Raw genomic sequence first — 24,053 nt, forward strand, 5'->3', positions numbered from 1 at the left:
TTAGAGAGGATGTGAATAGTGGGCTGGGTGGAGCGTGGAGAACCCCAGGAAGCCCAACCAGTAAAGAAACTGGGACTCATAGGCTGCTATGGACTGACGGGTCAACTGATATCGGATCTGCTTGGTTTTGTTTGGAACGGGTAAGTCTTTTATTAACAACTCCACCCCGCTCCTGACCAGGGCCCAGTTTGATTTCATCTCGACCGAATCAATCCCAGGGATCAATTGAAATGAAATCCATTAATGGGAAATGATCTTGTATGTTCCACCATCTCCCCTCTGAGATGAGGAGTAATTGGATTCCAAAATAATCTCTCCAGATTGATTCTTTTGACCTGAGCCATGTGCCAGATTCAGTGATTAGAGAGACGTGAACGGGGTTAGTAGAGTGAGATTGTTAAGATCCAGTAGTTCTTTATATCTCTACTATAAGAGGCTTAATGTTAGTAGCATGTATGCATACTGTATAGTCCAGCCTGCATACAGAGAGAAACACAGGGAGCTCTATTTGAGAGTAACAATGTAACCAAAAGTATTGAACAGATTATAAATTATTACAAACATTATGATATGAAATACTTTTTTTTAATGAAACAAAATGAAAGAAAAATAAATAAACAAGACAAAAAAGAGAAAGAAATCCCTTAACCCTCCCACCCATACTGCTCAGTGACACTGCATACTATATAATAAGAGGCCTCATCCTTTTTGAGTTGTGCTAATCACTCCTACACGCAGCAATGTGTCTGTCTGTATGTATGTACAGTATGTATGTCTGAGCACGGAAGCACCTTTTGTTCACCACCTTTTGTTCACTGTTGTGGAGCCTAACACACACACAATGTGTGCAACACCTTGTCAAGTACAGTACTACGAAGAACAGTACCGTACAGTACAGTACAGTACAGTACTCTCATGTGTTCTTTAATCTTTCACTCTCTCCCTCACATTACTGACATACACTATACGGTTCGACCCTCTTCCTCAGAGGTCGACAGCTGACGTGGTGACTGTTTCTTTCTACTACCCCTTTCTTTGTTCTCTCTCTCTCCTTGTAAACAAACAGCCCTTTTTGTCTACAAGATGTCATCCATCCTGCGCCATGCCCAAAGTGGAATGCGCCTTTGAGGCCATATTGATTTGCACTGAAACGGAGACTATAGAAAGGATGCGACTATCCATTTGATAGCCAGGTATAATTTTCACATAAAAATCTTGACACCGGTTCCAAAAGTACAGTAGGCTAACAACAAAAGGAAATGCCATAAAAGTATGTACAGTATTTCTGAATGGTTTCAGGTGAGGTTCAGACGCCATTCAAACAGAACCAGTCCAGTTTCTCAGTGTTCTCAGTGAAGTCATTTTTCATCTGTACGTTTATTGTGGACAATGTCACTGGTAGCGCAGTGGTGAATCATTTAGAAATCATGCAATCTTTTAAATGCATGCCCATTCTATCACAGTGAGCTGCAGAGCAGGGTCTTGTCAGACAGAAAGGCCTATATGTATTTATCATGCGTCATTGAAGGGTCATGCTGATTTAGCCCATTGGCTACGACTCGCGGTATACTTGAAAATCAACTTGCAAAGAGCAAGACTTGGCTGAGATAGGCAATCTAACATCTCTATGGCACCTTCATTTATTAAAAAGGTTCAGGATAACCTTATTCGTCCGTAGGGACATTTGTCATGGACATAAAGGCTGCCACATAAAAATACATACAATTATTGTGGCGTGCGTGCGTGCGTGTATATTGTACAGTACATATTCCACATTGAATGTTCTGCATCTATCAGTCACATGCACACATGCAGGAGCCAACCATCATTGCCTACAACATCACTACTACAGTATCACTTTTTGCTGAGCCACAGTTGCTCTCCACCCTGCCCTCATTCAAGACAAAGGCTACGCTAGGTCATTTTGTTTGATTTCAGCAAGAAACAATGGAACTGGTGTGCTCAAGTCAAAAGAGTATGGCATTACGCGCATCAGCAGATTCTCAGCATTTCTCAGATATAATGTGGGTGGCTGTGAGAGGTGTGAAGTCTGCTTTGAGACATGACTGTTGAACTTGCTACTCTGGGTTTCGTCTGGCTCATCTTAGGGCTTATCTGTGTATTAATCATTATCAATATTTAACTATAAAGTATCTACACTTGTTATTCATCAGTCACATAATGTATGTGTATTCACACCATGTAGGCTACATAGAAAATACTTTACTAAGATTATTTGTAATACACAATTTAATGGAAGATTATAAATGTTTCCAGCAGGTATAAAGAGCTCAACTCATTTACTAAAAGGTACCCGTTGGCAAAACAAAGGAAAAACAGCCCCCTCTTTTCCTTTGACGTTAGTCAACAGTCTGTCTCGAGAGACTAACTAAAGACTGTGATCTTCCTGTTGAACGCGCTGCATGTGCGATGCTTTTTGTTGGTGCTAGGATGAGCTCCAACAGGATGTGTCGCATACAATGTGCCTCTGCACTGTGGCGGCAGTGTAATTTGGACTCTAGTGTTTACAATGAGATGATGGTCATTGGTCATCATCATACCATTGTACAAAGTCCTAAAATGGCTGTGTCATCATAAAACTTGACAGTAAAAAGTCCTGGGATGACTCATTGTCCGATATCTTTTGTATAATTTGTGTAAATACAATATGGGAGAACTCACACATCCTTGAGGAACACCTGTGTTGATCAATAATGTCTGGTTCACTTGGATCCGCTTTGCTAATGGTCTGACTATAGTCATTATTTACATGAGGCACATTTGTTTTTGGAAGAGCAGTAATGATTGCCATTTGGCAGAGAGATGGAACTGTAGGTAAATCAATAGAATTGAAAGACCCAGGCTAGTGTACATTCCTCTGCACGTCTTCAAAAGGAAAGCAGAGTCAAAGTTCTGTTATTGATGTATTTTAATGCATTTCAATGTCTTGGTGAAAATTGTCCCTGACATTAGGGTTCATTAAGGAAGTAAATGCGAACATCCGTGACCTACAATGCAATTATGTTAACCACATTCACTCTTACATGGGTAAGACCGCCATCACCGCCTGGATGGCAGAATGCTGGGCGAGCGCTGGCATTTGGCATGGGGGGTCAGATCAACATATTGGAATGAATTCTAAACTGGCCATACATGGAGCGTGTCTTGAGTGTACAGAGTTTGATGAGGCCAGATCAACAAGAGTTGCTGGCCGGCTCCAAGAATTAAGATGATCCAGTCTTCTCCATGTATGATTATCCAGGGTTACTGTAGATGAGGTCAGTGTTGTGATGCATAGCGTGATGTCTCACGAGGCGTGATGTCATGAGGCGTGAGGCGTTAAAGGTCTCCATGATGTCACGTGATGTCACAAGGCATGATGGATTGGCAACTATATAGGTGGTGACTGGTGACGGACGCGAGACGCAGGACAAAAAAAAGAAAAAAATATACCTCATTGTGGCGCTATAACAGGGTGTTCGGAATTGGCATCCAGGGCGTGTGTGTGTGTGTGTGCACACAGATAGACGGACACACACACACAGACGGAGTGCAAAACATTATTGCTGTCAAATATATATAATCGATTCAGCAATCCATCGTGTTTCGGCCGTGCATCAATGCAATGCAGCGATGTGACCTAATCGATAATCGAAGCCTAAATATAATTATATATGTATATAATACTGTACATAATATTATAATGTAATTCTAAATGTTGTTCAGTATATCTGACTGCTTGTATTAACTGATAAAAGAATTTGCCATTGTTGTGTTGTGCAGTAATATAGAAAAGTGTGATGCATTGCAAATTTGCAATGCATCGTCGAATCAATTCGGAATCGAATTTAATTGTGAGGGCAGTGCCAATGCACACCTCTACAAAACATACTCTCCTCCACGCCTTCGGCCTGGAGGAGACAATGAAATAAATGATTTAAAAAAAAAGAAAATCATCATTGATTGCTAGATTTTTGTGTCTGGTCGCGATTGTCGAGTGTCCCGAGTCCTGACCTATACAGACCACCGATTATCAATATTTTGACTGTGTCCGGACTCCGGATAGAATGATGTCAAAATGAAAAGACTCTCACCTGACCACAGGCACAGGGAAAACCCTCTCAGCCTGCTCCCAGCAGACCCTTTGACTTTTCCCAGTTGGAAATAGATAATAACATAACCGTACCTTCTGCTGCACAGTTGGCTTGAATTAATGATAGAGATGAATGGACACAGACTACAGCTCTGCCGAAAGGAAATAAGGCTTCAATTTCCATGAGGGCCGGTATTATTTCTGATAGCACTTTTCTCTGTCTCTATCACTGGTTTAGGTTTTCTCTATGTGAGACCCTATGGGGGAAGGAGATATTGAACCGAAGCGGGACAGCTCATTTTTAGGATGCTATGAGCTTTGGGGACTTGAGAGCTTCATTCATCACTGAATTCAATTACCATGGGGCTTAACATGGTATTTATGCTATATCTACAGTATATTGTACTGTACTTTTCTTTTATCACCCAACCATGGATTTTATGCAGTCAGGTTCAGTTCTTCAAATTGCTTCTTTTCTGAGAAAAAGGAATGCTGATTGGTTCTAGTACTTTACTACTTTGTCAAATATTAACATTGCCTTTGAGCTTCGACTAGCCTAGTTGGAGCTTGGAGCATGCGTATAATTTTCCACTGCACTTGCATGCCCTATGCCAGTGATATAACATAATTGAAGTCACTCTACGCTTTCATGACATGCGGGTGCTGCAAAGGTAATTATTCGATAGGACAGTAGTGAGAGAGAAAGGAAACCCGGAGAGAGTCAGCGAGTGACATGCAGCAAACCCCGCAGCCAGGCTCGGGGATCAAACCCGGGACATGCTGTCAGGCATCAAAGACTATACAGTATGTGGAACGTGCCTTAACCACGTGGTCATCATCGGCAACCCCCAAAGGCATTATTGTTAATGTATGACTGATACCATCAGAAAGGGCATGGTCTCACTGACTGGAATTAATCATTTGAATAAAAAGCTGACGACAACGTCTATTCAGACATCACAGTATTCATTTAAATAATCAAAGCCTACTTGAGTTATTCAGTCAAGTGGACAGTAGAAATATTCATATGTTATCAGCTCCATTCTTGTTGGCTATGTAAAGCATGCCTGGAGATGACAGACACGCTCTAACCTCTCCAGTGACCCATACTCACAGCATGCAGTGCAGCCATGGAGCTGTAGGATGGCTCGGTGTGATTGAATGTGATCTGCCCAGTGGGGTATTGTGGGGGAACAGGTGTCGACGCTGTCAGCTTGTTAACACTGGGGAGATAGTTGGCTTCCTTCTCGGCACAGTGTGGGCACATATGTGGCATGTGCCCTTTAGCTGTGGAAATGATGTGCAGGCATGCATATACATGCAAGGTGAGAAAAGAAATTGGGAATTGACAAAACGGTTTGTGTGTGCGTGCGTGTGTGCGTTGTGTCAGAGGTTAAAGGAATAGTTAGCCCAAATGTTTAAATTCTGTCATTACATACTCACAGTCATTAGGTAGCTGAAGCCAGCAGCTAAAGCCAACAGTGACAAGTCCAAATAGAGCAATACATTGGCAAATAATTACTCCATAGAGATTGTGTAGCATAATCCAAGTCTTCTGAAAACAAACGGTTGTACTGAGGACTAGAGAAGAACTCAAGGGACTTGACACCGTTGGCTTGTTTGGAGAAAGCTGTTAGAAAGTTTTTGCTGGCAAACTCCTTGTGTGTTTTGTGGACAAAGAAACCACATCTATGTTTTCATGGCATGACAGTGAGTAGATGACGGAATTTGAATTATGGGTAAACTAGTTCATTAATGTGAACTTGTGAAAATAAATAGGATAGTGTAGTGTGCCATGTCCATTGTCCAGTCCACAGCTCCTAATGCACAAACTAGTCACAATTATAGGCTTGGCTCCCATGTGGGTCTCAAACCTCATGTGAGCATTCTATTATATCTATAATGTATGACTCCAGATTTGGGCAAGGTTTCAGCCTGATTTGGTCCCCATTGGCTTCCATTCTAAAATTAAGTGAGAAACATGCATAGAGGTACTGTATACAGACCCTCATCTAGACAGCTCTGCCTCCTACAGAGCCAAAAATAGGGAAATCTGGTAATTATTCCAAAATCAACAAACGGCGGAATGCTTTGGTAAGTGGTCGGCAGCAATGTCAAGTATACCATGAGTCATAGCCAGTGGGCTAAACATGGCAGACCACCGGCATGGTCCTTTAAACATCTGGGTTAGTGGGGGTGGGAAGGTGGTTGGGTTTAGGGTTACAGAACTCGTTCCTGGAAAGACTTTAGAGAGATATGATTATGTGAAACCCTGCAGGGTTGTGTGGGAAAGAATGTCTCTCAAGTCTCCACATGACCCATTTCTAGAGGAGATAAATTGACCACATGAATTATTCCGTCCAATCTACAGTACTAGTAGTGGGCTCTGGTACAAGACAAGGGGACTTAGAAGAGAAGATAAATTAGGACACTCCAGTCTCACTACTCTCATTTATTCCATCAAATGCACTTAGGCAGATCTGCCCTGTTTGCCCAATTTACACTCTGATTTCCTACACTCTAACTGGGGGGGGAATGAAGGGGAAACGAGGGGATATGTGTTGGTTCAGAGAAATTGGTTGTCACATTAGGAGATAATGGGACGTGGGGACAACGTGACAGAATCAATTTACTTTTGGTGTCATGGTAAAGTTGACACATCCTTCTGGAGAGAATCACACAGAGCTCTGTGACAATTAAGCCGCTAATAGCTTGTGGCAATAAAGCACAGCGGAAGAGTGTGGGGAAGATGTGATTGAGAAAAATAATGACAGCTGACTGCGAAGACGATGAGTGAGAGAGAGAAACGGATTCATAAATAGATGGAGACAGAGTATGTTTGAGCAAGAGAGAGAAATAAAGCCACCTCTCTCCATAAGAATATCCTCGACAGTACAATAATGTCAAACTAACTATATATATATCGGTATTGAAAGTTATAGAAGTGCAGCTTGTATGAAATATAAACATATCACAACATAATCTGATTATTAACATCATTTACTAGCATCCATACTATATATTTAAGGGATTTCTGGAGAAACTACACGTTTTCAGTTGCTCATCATAATTAACTTTAGCTTTGGAGGAGGAGACAGCGTCTTTATTATTTATTTTGTGTCCCTGATTATTAGTCATTATTTCTCGGCTTGAGTAGTGATATCTACAGATAATGTTCAATTGCACACACATGTGTCTGTTTTTGTACATTTCTTTAAATCCAGTAGATTTTTTTTTTAAAAGGACAGTGAAGTCCACTAGGTCTGTAGTTAATCAGACTAATTGATTTAGTCGATTATAAAACAATCTATTTACATTTTGTTGTTGTTCTTGTTTTGATGATATATAAAAGATTAAGAAATGAAATTGTTAATAATAATGTGCTTCTCTATTATTTGATTAATAGAAAAAGTAGCCAATAGAATAATTAAATAATCGCTAATTGCATCACTAGTAGTATCATGCTAAAACTAACTATTAAAATGTTTTGATTGATTGAATAATTTATTAACAGATTGGAGAATTACAGTAGGGGAGAGCCGCCATGGTTGTAACATTTTGCAAGTTTCACTCTTTTACTCAGAGATCCTTTTATCTACACATGCAATAATTTCAGGCAAAGGACCTACACATATCTGCTATATACACTCTGTAATTGAAAGACAGCTGACTGAACATAATATTGGCCAATATGTCAAATGTGTAAATATTCCATATAATGTTATGATATGGCGTGTGTTACAATTCAACCACTTTGCAAGTCCTTCTTTGGCGTTGCTTACAGACCAGAACTTTAACATGCATAGTGTCTAAAAACGATGCAAACTAATGAAGAACATAAGCATGCAGACATCCATGTTGATTTTAGCTCATCAACATCAAAGAAAAGATTTGAAGACCACAGATGCTTATTTACGCATTTTGAGAAAAGCCAGTTTTCTGTCAATAATTCCCAGTAGGGTGAAGGAAAACACTTGAAACTTCCTGGGCACGTAGAGTACGTTGCTGTTAAATACTGTATACTGACATGATGAAGTCATGATGGAGTTGACCAATCAAGAGATAACGTGCATGTTGCGTTTACAACCGTGGCGGCTCTCCCCTACATTTCAAGCACAACTCAATACAAAACTGTTAACTGTGGACGACGCCATAAAGCATTGCATTACACAATAGGCTCCACCATGTTCAATTCATCATAACATTTAGAGACGTACAGATAAATACTTCTATATAGCCAGAAACAGGAAATCATAAATCATGCGGGACCTATCCTATAGGTTAGACCTGTCCCTGTTTTATGGACAACATCAAGTTTCTCAAGGAGAATCAAGATGCTCCCTATTGCACCACCCTCTACATACAGTATACTGTAGTGGTGGATATCATATAACATCCACAATGCTCTGTATGCTGTAATAGCTGCATACATACATCATAGACTGCAAAATGAGACGTGTTCTTACAGTAGATCTCACAAAATGTTATGTTTAGCTCATCTCCAGTGTCAAACCCACAGGGGATGTGGTGTGTGCTACATATGAGGTAGGCTACTGTAGTTCTATTTTTTAAGGGTTGGATCACATTGAAGGGGCTTTGATGTTGCCTAGTTTATAACAAGTATGATTTGGCCGTTCCCGTTCGCTCAATCACACGGCCAAGGACATGCAGGCTGGACAATGAGATGCTGAATCTGCATGCATGGATTAAAGTTCTCAGTCGCCACAACTGATTTCAGTCATTTGGATTCCATGGAAGCAAGCATGTCTTCTATGTGAGCATGTTGCACAGCAAAAACAGCTGAACTACAAGCTTTTAGACAGGCTATATTATTTTAAGATTAGAGCATTTGAAGTGGTCAAACCACCAATATGTTCAGAAGCACCTTCCATAAAAACCTATTGGTCTCAGATATTTCATAAAAGCAATGGTTAATTAAAAGCATCCATCTGGCAATGTGTAGAACAGAAGGAACAATATAAAATTGTTTCACGCAGCAGAGGAGCCACATGAAGCTTGAGTTGTCATTGCTGCTTACTGGTGCCCCCTAGTGGATGTTGTATTATATTACAGGATCTTTTTACTATAACCATTTCTGTTGGGTCAAAAAGGAGCACAACTCCATATCTAAAGAACGACAGGTGCGTCGGTGGGGACAGAGGGCTTTTTAAAATGGGAAATACGTTTTGTCCCACAGAGGTTGTATGAATAAATATAACCTGATGAAGGTCTACAGACCGAAACATTGTGTTTCCTATTAAAAATAAAAACGTTGCATATTTGCATATGAAGACAGTGTGCTGCATATAGTCTTGCTTCTGTTGGAGTGACAGCAAATTATGATGGTACAATTATTGACACAGGTTTTTCACTTTTATCTGCAGGGACAATGGTGTTGTTTCTCATTGGAACCACTATAGCATTGAACAGCTCTTCTCATGACAACCAAACCGCAGGTAACTGCTGCAATTTACCATGAACAATATGAAGAAACAATTAGATGTCAAATTCGGAAACAGAATTCACTAAATGACAAATGTTCTGAATAATAAAAAAAAAAGCTAATGTTAATGTTTGGGAGCCGCTGATGTAAACGACATGTGTTGTTTGTGTCCAGAAAACCCCACCCAGCAGGGTGCCCATGTGTTGCCTTCGACGTTGGTCATATCCCTGCTTCTCATCATCATTGTTCTCCTCACCATCTACTGTTTGAGGTAAGCAGAACCACACATGCGTACACAAGACAATACTCTGTATTCAAGTGTATCTGCATTTTTTCTGTGTCTCTTCTGTGCCAGTGGTGTTCTCATCCGTCCGTCCGTCCGTCCGTCCATCCGTCCCCCTCTCTCTCTCTCTCTCTCTCTCTCTCTCTCTCTCTCTCTCTCTCTCTCTCTCTCTCTCTCCCTCTCTCTCTCTCTGAGCATGTATTTAAGGGTGGGTCTGGAGCTGGGGGGCTGCTCTGAACATAAAGTGAACAGGGGGCTTTGTGGATAAAACAGCTGCACCTCAAGTAAGACAGCACTAGGTTAGAGAGAGAAACTCATTCACTGAGTCACACTATACCCAGGACCCCTCATGAGGAGGAACAGCTTTGGCTCTTTCGGATGGTTGGTATTTGTTTGATGACTGTCTACTGTTCTCCTATATGTGGAGAGGTACAGTATGTTTTGAAGAATGGGGTTATATCTCTCTTCCATCTTGATTGTATGCTGTTTGGAATTTGTTTGGGTTTTGCCTCCTTTATGTGGTGAACAATACTTCTTGGTAAGAGTGGGACTTCATGTAAGCAGCAGCCTTCATCCTCTCTGTTCTCATTCTGTCTTCAGGTTCAAAAACCACAGGAAGGCTCTGGTAACTTCAGTGGACAAGAAGATTCCGAATGGCTTCTTGGACGAACAAGGTGCTATATTACTGTCATCTAAAAACAAAACGACAACAAAAAACAATGTATCTAGTATCTAGTACAATATTCTTTCCTCCTTTTCTGTCTATTTTTAAAACTTGGACTCAAACTCAAATGGGCCCAGAGGTCATGAAACTTTCCTAGCACATAAGGAACTATATAAACTTTCGCTCCAAGTAAAAAAGGAAAGGGGGAAACTGGGAAAGACCAAATTTGGAGTTATGATATTTTCATGCAGCAACGGCGGCGGTATGTTTACGACTTGAGGAATGGTTTCTGGCAGGTGCCCCCAAAAGTAGGAAATCTTAATGACCATTAGGCTTGTTTTTCCAGGTGCGGGGAGAGCCTGGAACCGTCCCCTATGGGGAAACATTAACATTCTGTCCACCGTATTTTTCATCCCGCGCAGGCGAGCAGACAGTGGTCCTCCTGCCCAGATCTCCCTCTCCATCTAAGAGGTACTTCCCCATCCCTCTGGACTCCCTGGAGGACGAGTACCGGATACGATCTGCCGACGATGGCAAGCTCTTCAGAGAGGAGTTCAACGTAGGTGTACTTACACACATCCTCGCACACCTGAGCTAACTGATGACGCATGGATTATTCTGTGTGGGCTACATGTGTAAGAGCAAGGGTGCGTTTGTATGTCTGCTGTGTCGCTGTGACTAATGTCACTGTCCCGTGTTTCGACGGCAAATTGCTAAGAGAGTCATGAATTGTTACGTTGTGGTATGTATTAGTATTTCACATAATCCCTATATACTTTTGAAGGAAAATTGCCGATCTATAATCTCACAAAGCCTTGTGACGCGAGCTTGAGGGCTTGTAGATATATATTTTTGCCAGTTTTTGACAAATGTTTGCCTATTATGTCATGTCCAGAATAGGGACGCTATAGGGTTCATGTACAGCTATAACAGATGATGCATGCATTATTCTGTGTGGGCTGAGTAATTCCCAAGAACGCGTTTGTTATGTCTGCAGTGTAGCCGTGACTAATATCACTATCCAGCGTGTCGACAACACCTTGCAAAATGAAAAAATAAGTGAGTCATGAAATGCTACTTTGTGTTATGTATGAGTATTTAACAAATGGATTTTTTTTTGTGTTAACCCATATGGTGACTGGACTGTCTTTGTAGTCGCTGCCGTGCTACTACCACCACGGGTCGTTCGAGGAGGCAAGCAGGGAACACAACAGGGAGAAAAACAGATACCCCAACATTCTGCCATGTGAGGGAGGACTTATGTTTATGCTTCCTTAGACTGTTTGAGCTTCATGAATCCAAAGGAGAAGAGACTTTATTCATTGACATTTGATCTTTTTCTCCTTTCTGCAACAGATGACCATTCAAGAGTAGTGCTAAATCATATCGATGGATATTTATGTTCAGACTACATAAATGCATCATACATTGATGTGAGTAATTGCTGCCAGGCCCATTACAACTAAGTACTCTTTTTAATCTCCGCCAATGTTTCCACCCTTGCACTTCCGTGCTTCCATCCATGTGTCTGTGTGTGTCTGTCTGTCTGCTGAACAGCGAATCTCCTGTACCGTTGGACCAATTTGCATACGCTCCTTTGCACAAACCTGCAAGAACCTTCGCACCAATTATTTCGGCACTATAACAACTATTGAAGCATTTCACGTTTTCTGCGCTTTGAGGAGCCTACTTTTGTTGTTTACGTTGTTGTTATGTCAGTTCCCCCAATGTACTGTATACAGCAGTCTCTATCACTACCAATCCCTATTGTGTGTAGTCTGGGGAGGGTCTAGAAGACAACCACATCTGACTGTGAGGAGTTTTACCAGGCAGTTCAGCTGCTCCCTACTGAGCCAACCTGTAGGAGCTGCTAATGCAGCGACAGAGAACACCCTCCCCTGCCAGAAATTCATTGTGTTTGTTGTAGCGCCCGGCCAAGCCGGAGGCACCGTGGAGGAATCAACCACCTTGAATGCCATGGAATTTAGCATTTTCAGGCTTACCTCTTACAGATTTGCCATGACTCTCATGGTTTCTCTTTCACACAGGGTTATAAAGAGAAGAACAGATTCATTGCTGCACAAGGTAAATGCTCATATCAGTTTATATCAGTGAGAAATTTTGCAAATTTCACAATTTCTACAGTATTTTGAACTAATAATATGATGGTGTTTTTCAGGCCCAAAGCCTGAGACAGTGGCCGACTTTTGGCGGATGGTTTGGGAACAGAGGACTGCCACCATAGTCATGCTGACTAATTTGAAAGAGAGGAAAGAGGTAGGGGTATAGTCAGAGAAATAAATGTATGGAACAAACATTTATAGCAACACTGTGCTTCCATGTCAAACTGGTCAAATGGACGAGGAAATGATCAATCTATGGGGGCCTCCGTGACCGTGAGACATTTGTTCCATATGATGAGGCACTGGTTATGGTATCCATATAGCAGCAAAGTATAGGAAGTACGGTAGGGCACATTATATGACCTATCTACAGTATACTTTCAAATCTATGGTGGTAGTCATTTCCCTCCATCGATTCCACATTCTATCGACTTTAGTACTATATGCCACACCATGTTGTCTGAATGGTGTGACATATAACATTAGTCTGTGATCTGACACAACCTATATGATGCTCTGATATGGACTTGCCAGAGCCCTTCTAGTCTTCAACACAATCCAAAGTCACAGGCATAATTTATTTGACCCCTTCCCCAGCTCTGAATCCATACAAAGTGTCACAGAGCAGATTACTTAGCATCCCATTAAAATTGAGCCTCAAAGGGATGATCAATAAAGAGCCAAACAGTGGGTTTGATACTGCTGAACAGGAGCGTCAAGGATCAATAACAGAATAATTGTTGATAAGATCCTGGGAGACAGCATGATAATTAGTTTGAGAATCCCATTAATGGGTTGAAACATCACTGTGATGATGTTATTGACAGAGCACTGCACAGTTGTCCAGATTTTCTTTTCTTTTTTTCTGGTTGTGAAATGTATATGACAGATAAAAGCAATGCAAATCCATGTTTTAATCCACTATTATGATTGTTAAAATGCACGTGTCGTCAGCACAGACAAAGATGCACAGCTTAGATGTATTGCAGTCAGCGTCACAGCAGAATACTGTACGTTTTTCAATTAAGCATTTTTCATAACTTTTAATTATATCAAGTCTTCGTAATGTGTAAGGGAGTCACCAAAGCCCAAATATTTCAAACTAAACAACGAACCCATAGATAGATATACAGTTACAGGAGCCAGCTCATAGTTTTCTTTTATTCCCTCAGGAGAAATGTTATCAGTATTGGCCTGACAAAGGCTGTTGGATGTATGGGAACGTCAGAGTGGCAATGGAGGACTTCACAGTATTGGTGGACTACACCATTAGAAAATTCTGTATACAATATGTAAGTATTATTTAAAAAAAAAAAGTGTTGGTTTACATAACTGGGCCTTTAATGATATTTAAAGAAACCCGTATGACTGGACTGCACACATTTTGTGTAATTTTCAGTCGCTCAGTGTTACTGAGCGACAGTAAATGTTGCCAAATGTTGCTTTTACCATTTGGAACAGATTTCCAAACTGTATTTTTAAGCATAAGCAATGAAATTATATATTTGTTTTCTTGACAAACCACTGACTATAAGAACACGTTTGTTATTCAAACATTTGAATGAAAATGTTCACCTGCTGTGAAAAGTACGTTACCCCAGGAAAGGCAACACACCCTCACGCCACAGTTCTCAAACAAAGAAAAGTACCAGAGATGAATAATACTCCACGTGGCTGGCTTTGATTAATTTACTCTCAAAGCTACCGTTGCCTTTTCCGCCTAACTACCACGGTGCACCAGCTGGTCAACCAGTTGACGGAAGGTTCTGCCCTGGACTAATTATCGCCCAGTGTGTTGTTATGTGTACAATCGAAGCGGGCATGGACTGAGTGTGCCGTGTGTTCCCACAGCAGGGTAGTGACGGTCCCAGAGCTCCCCGGCTGGTCACCCAGCTCCACTTCACCAGCTGGCCAGACTTTGGGGTGCCGTTCTCTCCCATCGGCATGCTGAAATTCCTCAAGAAGGTTAAGACGGTCAACCCGACGTATGCCGGACCCGTCGTGGTGCACTGCAGGTAATGAATGGGGGGGCATGGTGTGATAACGAGACAAATGCTTTTGTTACGTTAACGGAGAGGTCATTTCCAAATTGACATTAAATGTCAGTTTTAGAGCTATTAAACACTGGATATATTTAAAACATTTTAAAGAATAAAGTCCAGTGTTTAAAATCTCTAAAATGCAGAGGATATGGAGATCTGTGCAGTGCGGCCAGGTACAGTAAGTTGCCTGCCTGTGTCTTTGTTTTGTTTTGGGGTTTTGTACTTTGTCCTCGTGTGACGAATAAACAATCAGAGATTTGGTGATGCCTCTCATTCATACAGGTTGAAAAATCGACCTCTTTTCAAAAAGAATTATGAAAATGTTAAAACTTACAGTATGTTTCTTTATGTCATGCTATTTGCGTTCCGTGCAGAAGTATACTCATGATGACACAAAGTTTAAATTAATGTGACATCAAACAAAAAAAGCACTCCAGTCGTGTAAAGTCATTTAAGGTAATTGTATCTGTTTAATTCTAAACTAGTTCCATCTGAATCAAAAACATCGACAGCTTTGCCTGAAGTGTGCGATTTGTGTGTGTGGTCAACCGGTGTACAGCTTCACCAAAGAGATCTGCAGGCCATTGTAGCCAACTGCTGCAACAGGTGTTGAGGGGACGGGGCCACTGTTGTTGAATGGGGCCCATTGAACACAGGCACCCCTCAACACCCCACTGTGGAATCCCATCTCATGGCTCCCTGAACTGCCGTCTGTTCAAATGACCCTTGTAAATCTGTGTTTTCTGTACTGCAGGCATGCAGCAATTTAACACATGCTTAGAGCCCGACCACAGATGTGACATCTCTCTTGAGATGTGTGGAGATATGATGTTTTTCAACACTGAAAAAACAGGAATGCAAACACTGATCTAATGGATGGACGCAAAAAACTAAAAGTTCTGCTTGGGGAGAGGGAAAAGGTACTGAGGCACTCTAAAAGAAATGTATTTATTGAGCAAGGCAACAACTGACCGACGCGTTTTGACACACAGGGTCTCTGTTCTGATCGAATGACGACCGTGTTATTAATACCATCAAGTCTACATTAGAAAGATGAATATGGTTTCAGGTTGTGCTACGCCGCTGAACATTTCATCATTATGACTATAAACTAAACTAGCTAAAAATCTATCTCCATAAATGCCTATACAGCGCAGGCGTGGGGAGGACCGGGACCTTCATTGTCATCGACGGCATGATCGACATGATGCACGCGGAGCAGCGGGTGGACGTCTTTGGCCTGGTGAGCCGAATACGGGAGCAGCGCTGTCAGCTCGTCCAGACAGATGTAAGTAAACCTTGACCCCCGCCCCCACCCCCTCCGTCAGACCCGCAGCGTACATACCTGCTGCTGACAGCTCAACTCACTGCGCTGGTCGTTGTGTTGTGGTGGTGTAAACAACAACAGAGGGTGCATCACAGACAGTCCAGGCCAGAGAATATACTTTGTGACTCAGTTGCTCAGATGTTCTTCTCCGAGTACGTGTTGTGAATACGTCTCGTGTTTCTTTACCTTCGTCGTTCACAATAGCTGCCAATATACTGTATACAACACCAAATGTGGTTGTTGAAGAGGAAAGATATTTTACAGCTTAACTACAGTACTGTTTGGTAGCCATAAACGTCTAGACGTCTGATTGCCAATTAAGTACCGGATGCCACGGACGACAAGACGTCTTCCCTTTTTTTCATCCATATTTTGAAAATTCCTCTAATCTGGTGTACAGGTGATGACATGCACATTACATGCATAATAGAATTACAAATTATTTCTTTTATAATGGGAGAATTGGCACTCAAAGCCTAAACTGGTGACCACCAGGTGGCGCTGAAAGAGTTTAACAGTGCACTAAAACTGTAAACTTAACTGAGAATGTGATAATTATCTATAATCCTTTTGTGGATTATGTTGTGTAAACTTTTCTTATTGACGGATGTGCATAGTATATCGTACTATATATAGGCCAATATCTGACTTATATATCAGTCGGGCCGCTAATCTCATGTTATTGAGTGGGTTATTTCCCTCGCCCTTTCCAGATGCAATACTCCTTCATCTATCAAGCTCTGCTGGAGTACTTCCTGTACGGAGACACAGAGTTAGACGTGTGCTCTTTGGAGGGACACCTGCAGAGGCTGCACAACACCAGAGGTCCCCATGACAGGCTGGGCCTGGAGGAAGAGTTCAGGGTAAGAATGTCCACTCCAAGGTCTGAAAATAGCCCATCTATACCTTGTAGATCAGCTATTTGAGGTGAGGAGTGACACCGTACACAACAAAGTATATCAAGCCTTTTATACAGAGGGGTTTACGTCCTAGTCGGTATGGGATCTCATCCCACATTGGGACATTTTCATGAGAGACTTGTGAGAGGGTGCAGATTTTGGGAGCCACTGCTCTTAATCACCCAGAAACTCAAGCATACCCTCGTGTGACAGTCAACAAATTCACAGTTGATCAGGGAACATTTCTTGACTTCCCCACACATTTCCCATCACAGGTAGCGACCAGGTAAACCGCCCTGGTCGTGGAAATCACATTTCATTTGATTTCAGCAGACCTGACTGCTAACTGTCTGCTGAATGGAAATAAAATGTGAATTTCATTTTTTTACCAAGGTACTTCACAGTTCCCTGCAGTTCATCAGTGAAAACCGTATATGGATGTTATTTTCAAGTATATCTACTTGTATTATTTTTTTGCAATATTGTTACTGTGTAAGTGTTTCATTTTTAGTTTCAAATTGCTTGCTGCATCGTACTGTATACAGTACTGTACCGTACCGTACCGTACTGTACCGTACCGGGTGTGTAAGCAAACCGTCACTTCATCATCAGCTACTTTTGGATGGTGGTGAAATGGTGATGTTAATCTTATTTTGCCCTCCATCAGAAACTGACCAATGTGCGCATCATGAAGGAGAACATGAGGATGGGGAACCTTCCGGCCAACATGAGGAAGAACCGCGTGCTTCAGATCATTCCATGTAAATAGTACTCCGTAACCGATACACTCAACTCTACACCTAATTTCTGAAGAATGTATACTTATACTCAGCAGTATCAGTAATAAATTCCTCAAACTACAAGGTAACAACGCTACATGTTGTTAGGTTGTAGATCTATTATTTTTGGCAAGCGACTCCCTTGCGCGATGGAACATAAATGTATCTTCATTGCATCACATGCCAATACCATCAAAGCACCATTACCTTGTTGATGCCAGAAATATATTGATGTTTTTTTACTACACACGTCAATGATGAATGAGATCACGAAATAAAGTAGTGAGAACAAAAAGCACTGTTATTCCAAAAAAGTACCATGCATAAGTGCTAAATTGCTAAATTAATTAGTGTCACATTTGTCATTAAAATAACAGGAAATGTTGTTCTTAACTGCTTGACATTCTTGTAGCCTAATTGTGAAGTTGTGTTGTTGCTTTTCACAGATGACTTCAACAGAGTGATACTCTCCGTGAAAAGGGGACAGGAGTTCACCGACTACATAAACGCTTCCTTCATTGATGTGAGTGTCTCTCCTTGGCATCATGTATACAATACGGCTGCCATGTGCCAAGTGCACTGTGAATTAAAACAGTGTAAACGGGGTGTCGTGGTCTTCCCTGCAGGGCTACAGGCAGAAGGACTATTTCATCGCCACCCAGGGTCCCCTGCCTCACACAGTGGAGGACTTCTGGAGGATGGTATGGGAGTGGAGGTGTCACTCAGTTGTTATGCTCACCGAACTCAAGGAGCGGGAGCAGGTACGGTGCCGTGCGTGCATGTGTGCGTGCATGTGTGTTATTTTCAGTCAAATATAACGATGATAACATGATTTCCATGTAACCTTTTCCAACAGGACAAGTGTTTCCAATATTGGCCAGCAGAGGGCAGTATAACATTTGGAGATTATACTCTGGAGCTGACAGGCGATGCCCTATGTGACACCGGCTTCACTCTGAAAGACATGGTGCTCACCTACGGACCAGTGCGTAACACTCAAAACATACAATAGAATATATATTTGAAGTATACATAAAACATAAACGTCACTGTGTTGTCTTCACGGCCTATAGGGCCAGCTCAGCTGTACAAATACCTCATCGTAGCGCACTTGGAAGACATCCGAGCGCCTAGTTTCAGGTGCATGAAAATAAAAGCGCTTCACTAGGGCTGTTGCGATCATGGCATTTTGCGATTAACGATTTAATTGTGTTTTCCCTTGAACATTGGAACATAAAGTTTACATTTCTGTTTGGCTTTTAGGCTTTGTAAACACAAATTGCATAGGTTTATATAAAGTACAATGACCGATACCAAGGATCAAATAAATACTGCACAATTGCCAAAATAAGCCATATTTTATATTGAATATATAATATTAAAATAATTATAGTGGACACTTGGACAGTTTGAATTTCCACTATTTTTGAAAATGCTTGAAAATGTTACATTTTTCCATGTGGAAATGAAAATAAAACTGTGATTATCTCAAATAATTATGATTAGGCGATATGTGTTAATGTAATAATAACACACACACACACACACACGCACACACACACACACACACACTCCACACACACACTCCCGACTCCATCTCTCCAGGAGAAGCAGTCACGCCACGTCCAACACTTCCACTTCCACGGATGGCCTGAGATCGGCATACCGGCGGAGGGCAGAGGAATGATTGACATTATCGCCGCCGTGCAGAGGCAGCAGCAGCAGTCTGGGAACCATCCCATAATTGTGCACTGCAGGTGAGACGCCCGAGTTTAACAATGCCGCTGCAATACCCGTAGATTAGCGTTGTAGTGGTATATATGCGCAGGTTTTAAAAGCGGGGGCCGCCAGAGGGAGCCAATTGGAAAGGAGAAGAAACCACCTAACTCTCAAATGTTTTGTCGAAGCACTTTTTAATACTTTCCATTGGTTCAATCTTTTTTTTTACCAATGCACAGACATTAAGGGTGTTAAATAGCATTGAATTATGACAAAAACTAAAAATATAAAACCTCAAAAATGTTGTTTAGGTGGTTTCTTCCGGACAGCAAAAAAATATATATTTTAATGCCATTTCAATTCAAATTCAGTTAAATGCATATGTTTATTGTGACAGTTAAAACAAAAACAACATCTGCAAGCTCACTACATGCATGTTGCAGCTTGTAGATCGGCTATTTGAGCTATTTTAGTTTTTATTTAGTTTTTATAAAGACATGTAACTAATAGGGCGGTTGCACCCAAAGGCTATGGCTATTTGGGGGTCCTTGGCATGGAACGGTTTGGGGGACACCTGTCCTGATAGACTTATCTAGGACAAAATCTAAGTTCTGTCAAATTGGCCATTTAAGTAAGTGTAAGACTCAACATTAAGCTCATCCTGCCACTTCCACCCCAGTTTTTCCACCAAACTGATCACTACTGGAATGGAACGGAACACAAAATGATGCCAGAAAGAATTTAAATTCACTAATAAATGTTCCCCCTTCCCCCGAAAATGTCTGTTTCAATGAATTCTGCATTCTGCCTCGGTGGACGCGGCGGCGCTCCATGCCTCAGCCACTTATGTGATCCCTTATAAAGACTTAGCTGGAGACGCTTTGATCAGAACCTTGCTGCAGGTGAAGTGATTCTAAAGCAGCGCAGCCCTGTGGGATTGATCCAATCCGCCGATTCACAGTCAATTAAAACCTCTCAAAGTGAAATCTCCTCCGACTCCCACTATGATTAATCTGATGAGATGAGCTAACGACAGGAAATGGTGTCATCACTCTCCTCTATTCCTTCATCACCACTTGTCTAAGAGGGGGCTTTTTAAAGCTTTCCCTCCGCCCATTGGGAACGGGGCTAACCCGCTGCAATCCCCCCACGTATCTCTCCCCCCCCCCTCTCTCTCCCCATGTCTCTCTTGAACATTTTCTCGCTCTCCCTCTCTCTATCCCCTCTCTCTCTTTCTCCATCACACCATCATTGTAAACATTGACTCAGTCAAACACTGAGAGCCTCCAAACTGATTAGTGTTGGCGTTTGGATTAACCTCCGTTTAAGTAAGGATGATTATTAGCACTATTACAGAAAGGTCACCTTTTCTCCAGCTAACTTTTTCAGTTAAATGGGAGAAGGATGTTCTGCCGAGATAATTACAGGAGTTTCATTGTAGCCCTATTGTTGAAAAAGAAAGCAGATTCATATTTGCTTTAATTTTTGCTCTTACTTGTATAAATTAGCCCTCTGTCATTTCCAATGCTTGTCTTCAGCTTGCAAAGGCCTGCGTTTCTGTATTAAAAACATAAATCCCCTGTTAAAGTCAGCTGCAGTCCTGCTGCAAAGCCCAACATTTTCTTAAGGCCTTTCGTTGTGCGGTTATTTTGGCAAGATCTAGGCGTTGATAGCTTTGTCCTTGGTTTTGCATTTCAGCGCCGGAGCGGGCCGGACTGGTACCTTCATCGCCCTCAGTACCATTCTGGAGAGGGTGAAAGCTGAAGGCCTCCTGGATGTATTTCAGACAGTCAAAAGTTTACGCATGCAGAGACCACACATGGTTCAGACTGTGGTAGGTTGTCCAGAACAGATACTGTGACATGATTCAACTGTTCTTTTTTTGCTGCGTTCACATGTTCACTGAAATACCTCTTCTTTGCTTTTCTGTCCAGGAACAATACGACTTCTGCTATAGAGTGGTTCAGGACTTTGTCGACATTTTCTCGGACTACGCCAATTTTAAATGAGGACGGGATGCCTGTCAGATATTATACCACATACTTCTGTCAAATTAACTTATGCAATTTTGTCAGAATGTTATTTTCTACAGCAAGCTCTTTTTACACCCTTTGCACTCAATTACAGTTCTAAAAACTCATTGTGACATATTGTAATATAGGCTAATTAATTGCTTCAAGAGTCTGTTTCCTTCAAGAATGTTTGTGTGAATGTTGTCTAGAAGTGTGAGATAAAGTAGATATAATATATCTAGCTATATTGTAGCTACGTGTATTGAATAAGGTTGTCAAGTTCTTGGATAAATACAAAGCAGTTTTTTTGTTTGCTTGCATAGACAGCAAAAACCTGGAATGTTATTCAACTTGGAGAGTGAAAAAGAAAATCCCTTACTGGTTCTTTATTATTTATTTTTTATGTGCCCCTTCTAGGTCCATTGCACTGCAGTGAGTCAATTTTTACACTCTAAACTGAGTAAAACTATCACTCTGGATTGTACTGCATATAGGTCCAGCAGGCTGAAGGTGAATGCAGGTGTTTGTTTAGGAAAAAAAGAATATGTTTGAAAACTTTAAATAGAATACATTTATTCTAGACTTTACATAATATGTACATTCTGTATATAGTATGTATTGATTACTATTTGCCTATAATGGATTATAACTATTTATGTGTTTGTAGAATACGTTTGTTTCTATTTATGATTGTTTATTATGTTATATTGACCACACTGCCTTTTGTTGCCAGTGGTCTTGTATGCAGTATACTGTCCACTCACCTCTGGAAAGTCTGACAAGTATGTAAACAAGAATAATTCATGTTTATGCTTAAAACATACAGTATATCATGTGTAGAATATATGATATATGTATGATAAGTAATTATGATCCAAAGTTAATTAAAACAAATACACGAAATGTACGTTCCGACACGTTGCATTGCATCAGCAAGTGCAAATTACCTCACCAGTAACTCCGTTAAATAACAAGCACTTAACAGTACTGCAGTGTTATTTAACCTCGCTAACTTTATTTCTTGCCTGTGGCAATAACACTTGGTAAATTAGTCTAACTCCATAAAATTAAATTAACCCACAGTGAAATCTCGTCTCAACAGTCTAACGTTACATCATGCTTTAAAGAGACATTTTTATACACAGTTGTGCAGTAATTTACATGTGCATATTTGCATGAAACGTGCCATTTTGATTAGAGAGACAATTCTAATCGTTGGAGAAAACTTGTCACCAAGTGACACATTTAATATGCATAAGCCAGATGATTATTTTATGGTGAAGTCTGATGAGAAAAGAGTCCACGCACTCCAAACTGCTCCCAGATGTATTACTGCAGTGTTGTAATAATATCGCTCACATGGTCCACATCAAGCAAGTAATGATTTACACGCTGTTCAAAAGTCAAATGATGTTTTTGAGTGTTGGTATTAAAATGGATCTTCATTTTAATACCTGTATAGGTTATTTTTCAGCATACTACATAACGTTAAGTAACGGCCGCACAGATAGTTACAGTAGGTGTGCAACCTATGAAGCTAAGAAGTGAGGTGATGTTCTGTATTGAAGTATATTAGACTGATTAAGACTTAGCATTTATAGGTGTCAAGGAAGAGTTGGTACACAGTTGAACCTCGTTTACCCAAACGAGTACCAGTTGGTACACAGTTGAACCTCGTTTACCCAAACTCCTCAGGAATAGAGAATACAGTGGAAATGCTTTGATATGAACAAACTTAGAATGTTGAAAGATGCATGCAAGGATGTTCCAACAGGTTTGGACGATGCATTTTGTTGCATATTTCTAGTAGGATATTACAACATTTCTACACAGTAATTAGAATATATTTTTGCATTGACCTTTGTTTGTTTGTTTTGTTTGCTTTGTTCTGCTTGTTAGATCATTTGGAACACAGGATTGTGTAAAGATAGTTTTTCTTTGTATTTTTCCTTATCATAATTTATTGACATGAGTTAATTAATGGCATACTCATTTTGGGCCATGGACGTACATACAATTCTTAAGTGTGGTATTTAGCCATGACTAAACCGATCTGCTGTACTACTACTGTACTTTGGAATAAACCACTGGTCTTTACAGTTAACCTACTGTAAATGTGCATTAAAAGTATTCAGACAGTCCACCCTATAACCCAGGCCTAGCACCTCATGTACCTACAGTACAGTGTAATACACAAGCATCATGTTTAAGTGTTGTTTCCTCTTATTGAATATGTATGGGGGTTTAGCTACAATGTGTTTGCTAAATGCTGGTTGCAATAAATTATAGATTGAGAGAAATTACCCATGTTATCGTCACACTGTCATTTTTATCTATTAAACACAAACAAAGCAATTATGACTAATGGTAAACGTGTGCGGGTTTGAACTGTCGTGGTGATGGCATATCTTAACCAGTTCCATTAGCAACGTTTTGGGTCCCTCTTTGGGTCCCATTAGTCAGGCTTAAATGTGTCACACCTGGCGAGAGGGGATTATATTCAGTCTGTGTGCCTTTTGCAAAAACCTATAAAATCGCCCCCTGGCTAATGCACCACATGCTCACGAGGCAAATACAGCGGTGAGTCTGTCTCAAATTTAAGTCATTTGTTTTGTGTTCCCATTCTCTTTTTATTTCATTTCAATTAATTCAGAGTAAAATGTATTGAT

The 24,053-nt window shown here is 40.9% G+C and overlaps 1 protein-coding gene across 1 annotated transcript; it reads left to right on the top strand.

The window, feature by feature from the left end:
- Window positions 1-23,651, top strand: LOC308328719 (receptor-type tyrosine-protein phosphatase epsilon-like). Its single transcript, XM_080782816.1, has 20 exons — window positions 1-140; window positions 9,478-9,549; window positions 9,711-9,807; window positions 10,420-10,493; window positions 10,906-11,042; window positions 11,639-11,729; window positions 11,840-11,916; window positions 12,532-12,568; window positions 12,663-12,760; window positions 13,779-13,898; window positions 14,458-14,621; window positions 15,801-15,936; window positions 16,689-16,838; window positions 17,542-17,635; window positions 18,100-18,176; window positions 18,280-18,414; window positions 18,510-18,638; window positions 19,259-19,410; window positions 21,071-21,206; window positions 21,307-23,651. Exons 2-20 carry the CDS (start codon window positions 9,483-9,485, stop codon window positions 21,379-21,381), a joined length of 2,046 nt encoding a protein of 681 aa, XP_080638942.1. The 5' UTR covers window positions 1-140; window positions 9,478-9,482; the 3' UTR covers window positions 21,382-23,651.
- The last annotated feature ends 402 nt before the right edge of the window (window positions 23,652-24,053 follow it).

The sequence above is a fragment of the Protomyctophum bolini genome, assembly GCF_963924005.1.
Source record: "Protomyctophum bolini genome assembly, chromosome: 14".
Taxonomy (NCBI): domain Eukaryota; kingdom Metazoa; phylum Chordata; class Actinopteri; order Myctophiformes; family Myctophidae; genus Protomyctophum; species Protomyctophum bolini.

Coding starts and splice junctions, on each gene's coding strand:
- LOC308328719 (XM_080782816.1), top strand. CDS start 9,483: ATGGTGTTGTTTCTCATTGGAACCACTATAGCATTGAACAGCTCTTCT. Junction 11,043..11,638: donor TCTTCAGAGAGGAGTTCAAC/GTAGGTGTACTT, acceptor CTGTCTTTGTAG/TCGCTGCCGTGCTACTACCA. Junction 14,622..15,800: donor CCCGTCGTGGTGCACTGCAG/GTAATGAATGGG, acceptor ATGCCTATACAG/CGCAGGCGTGGGGAGGACCG.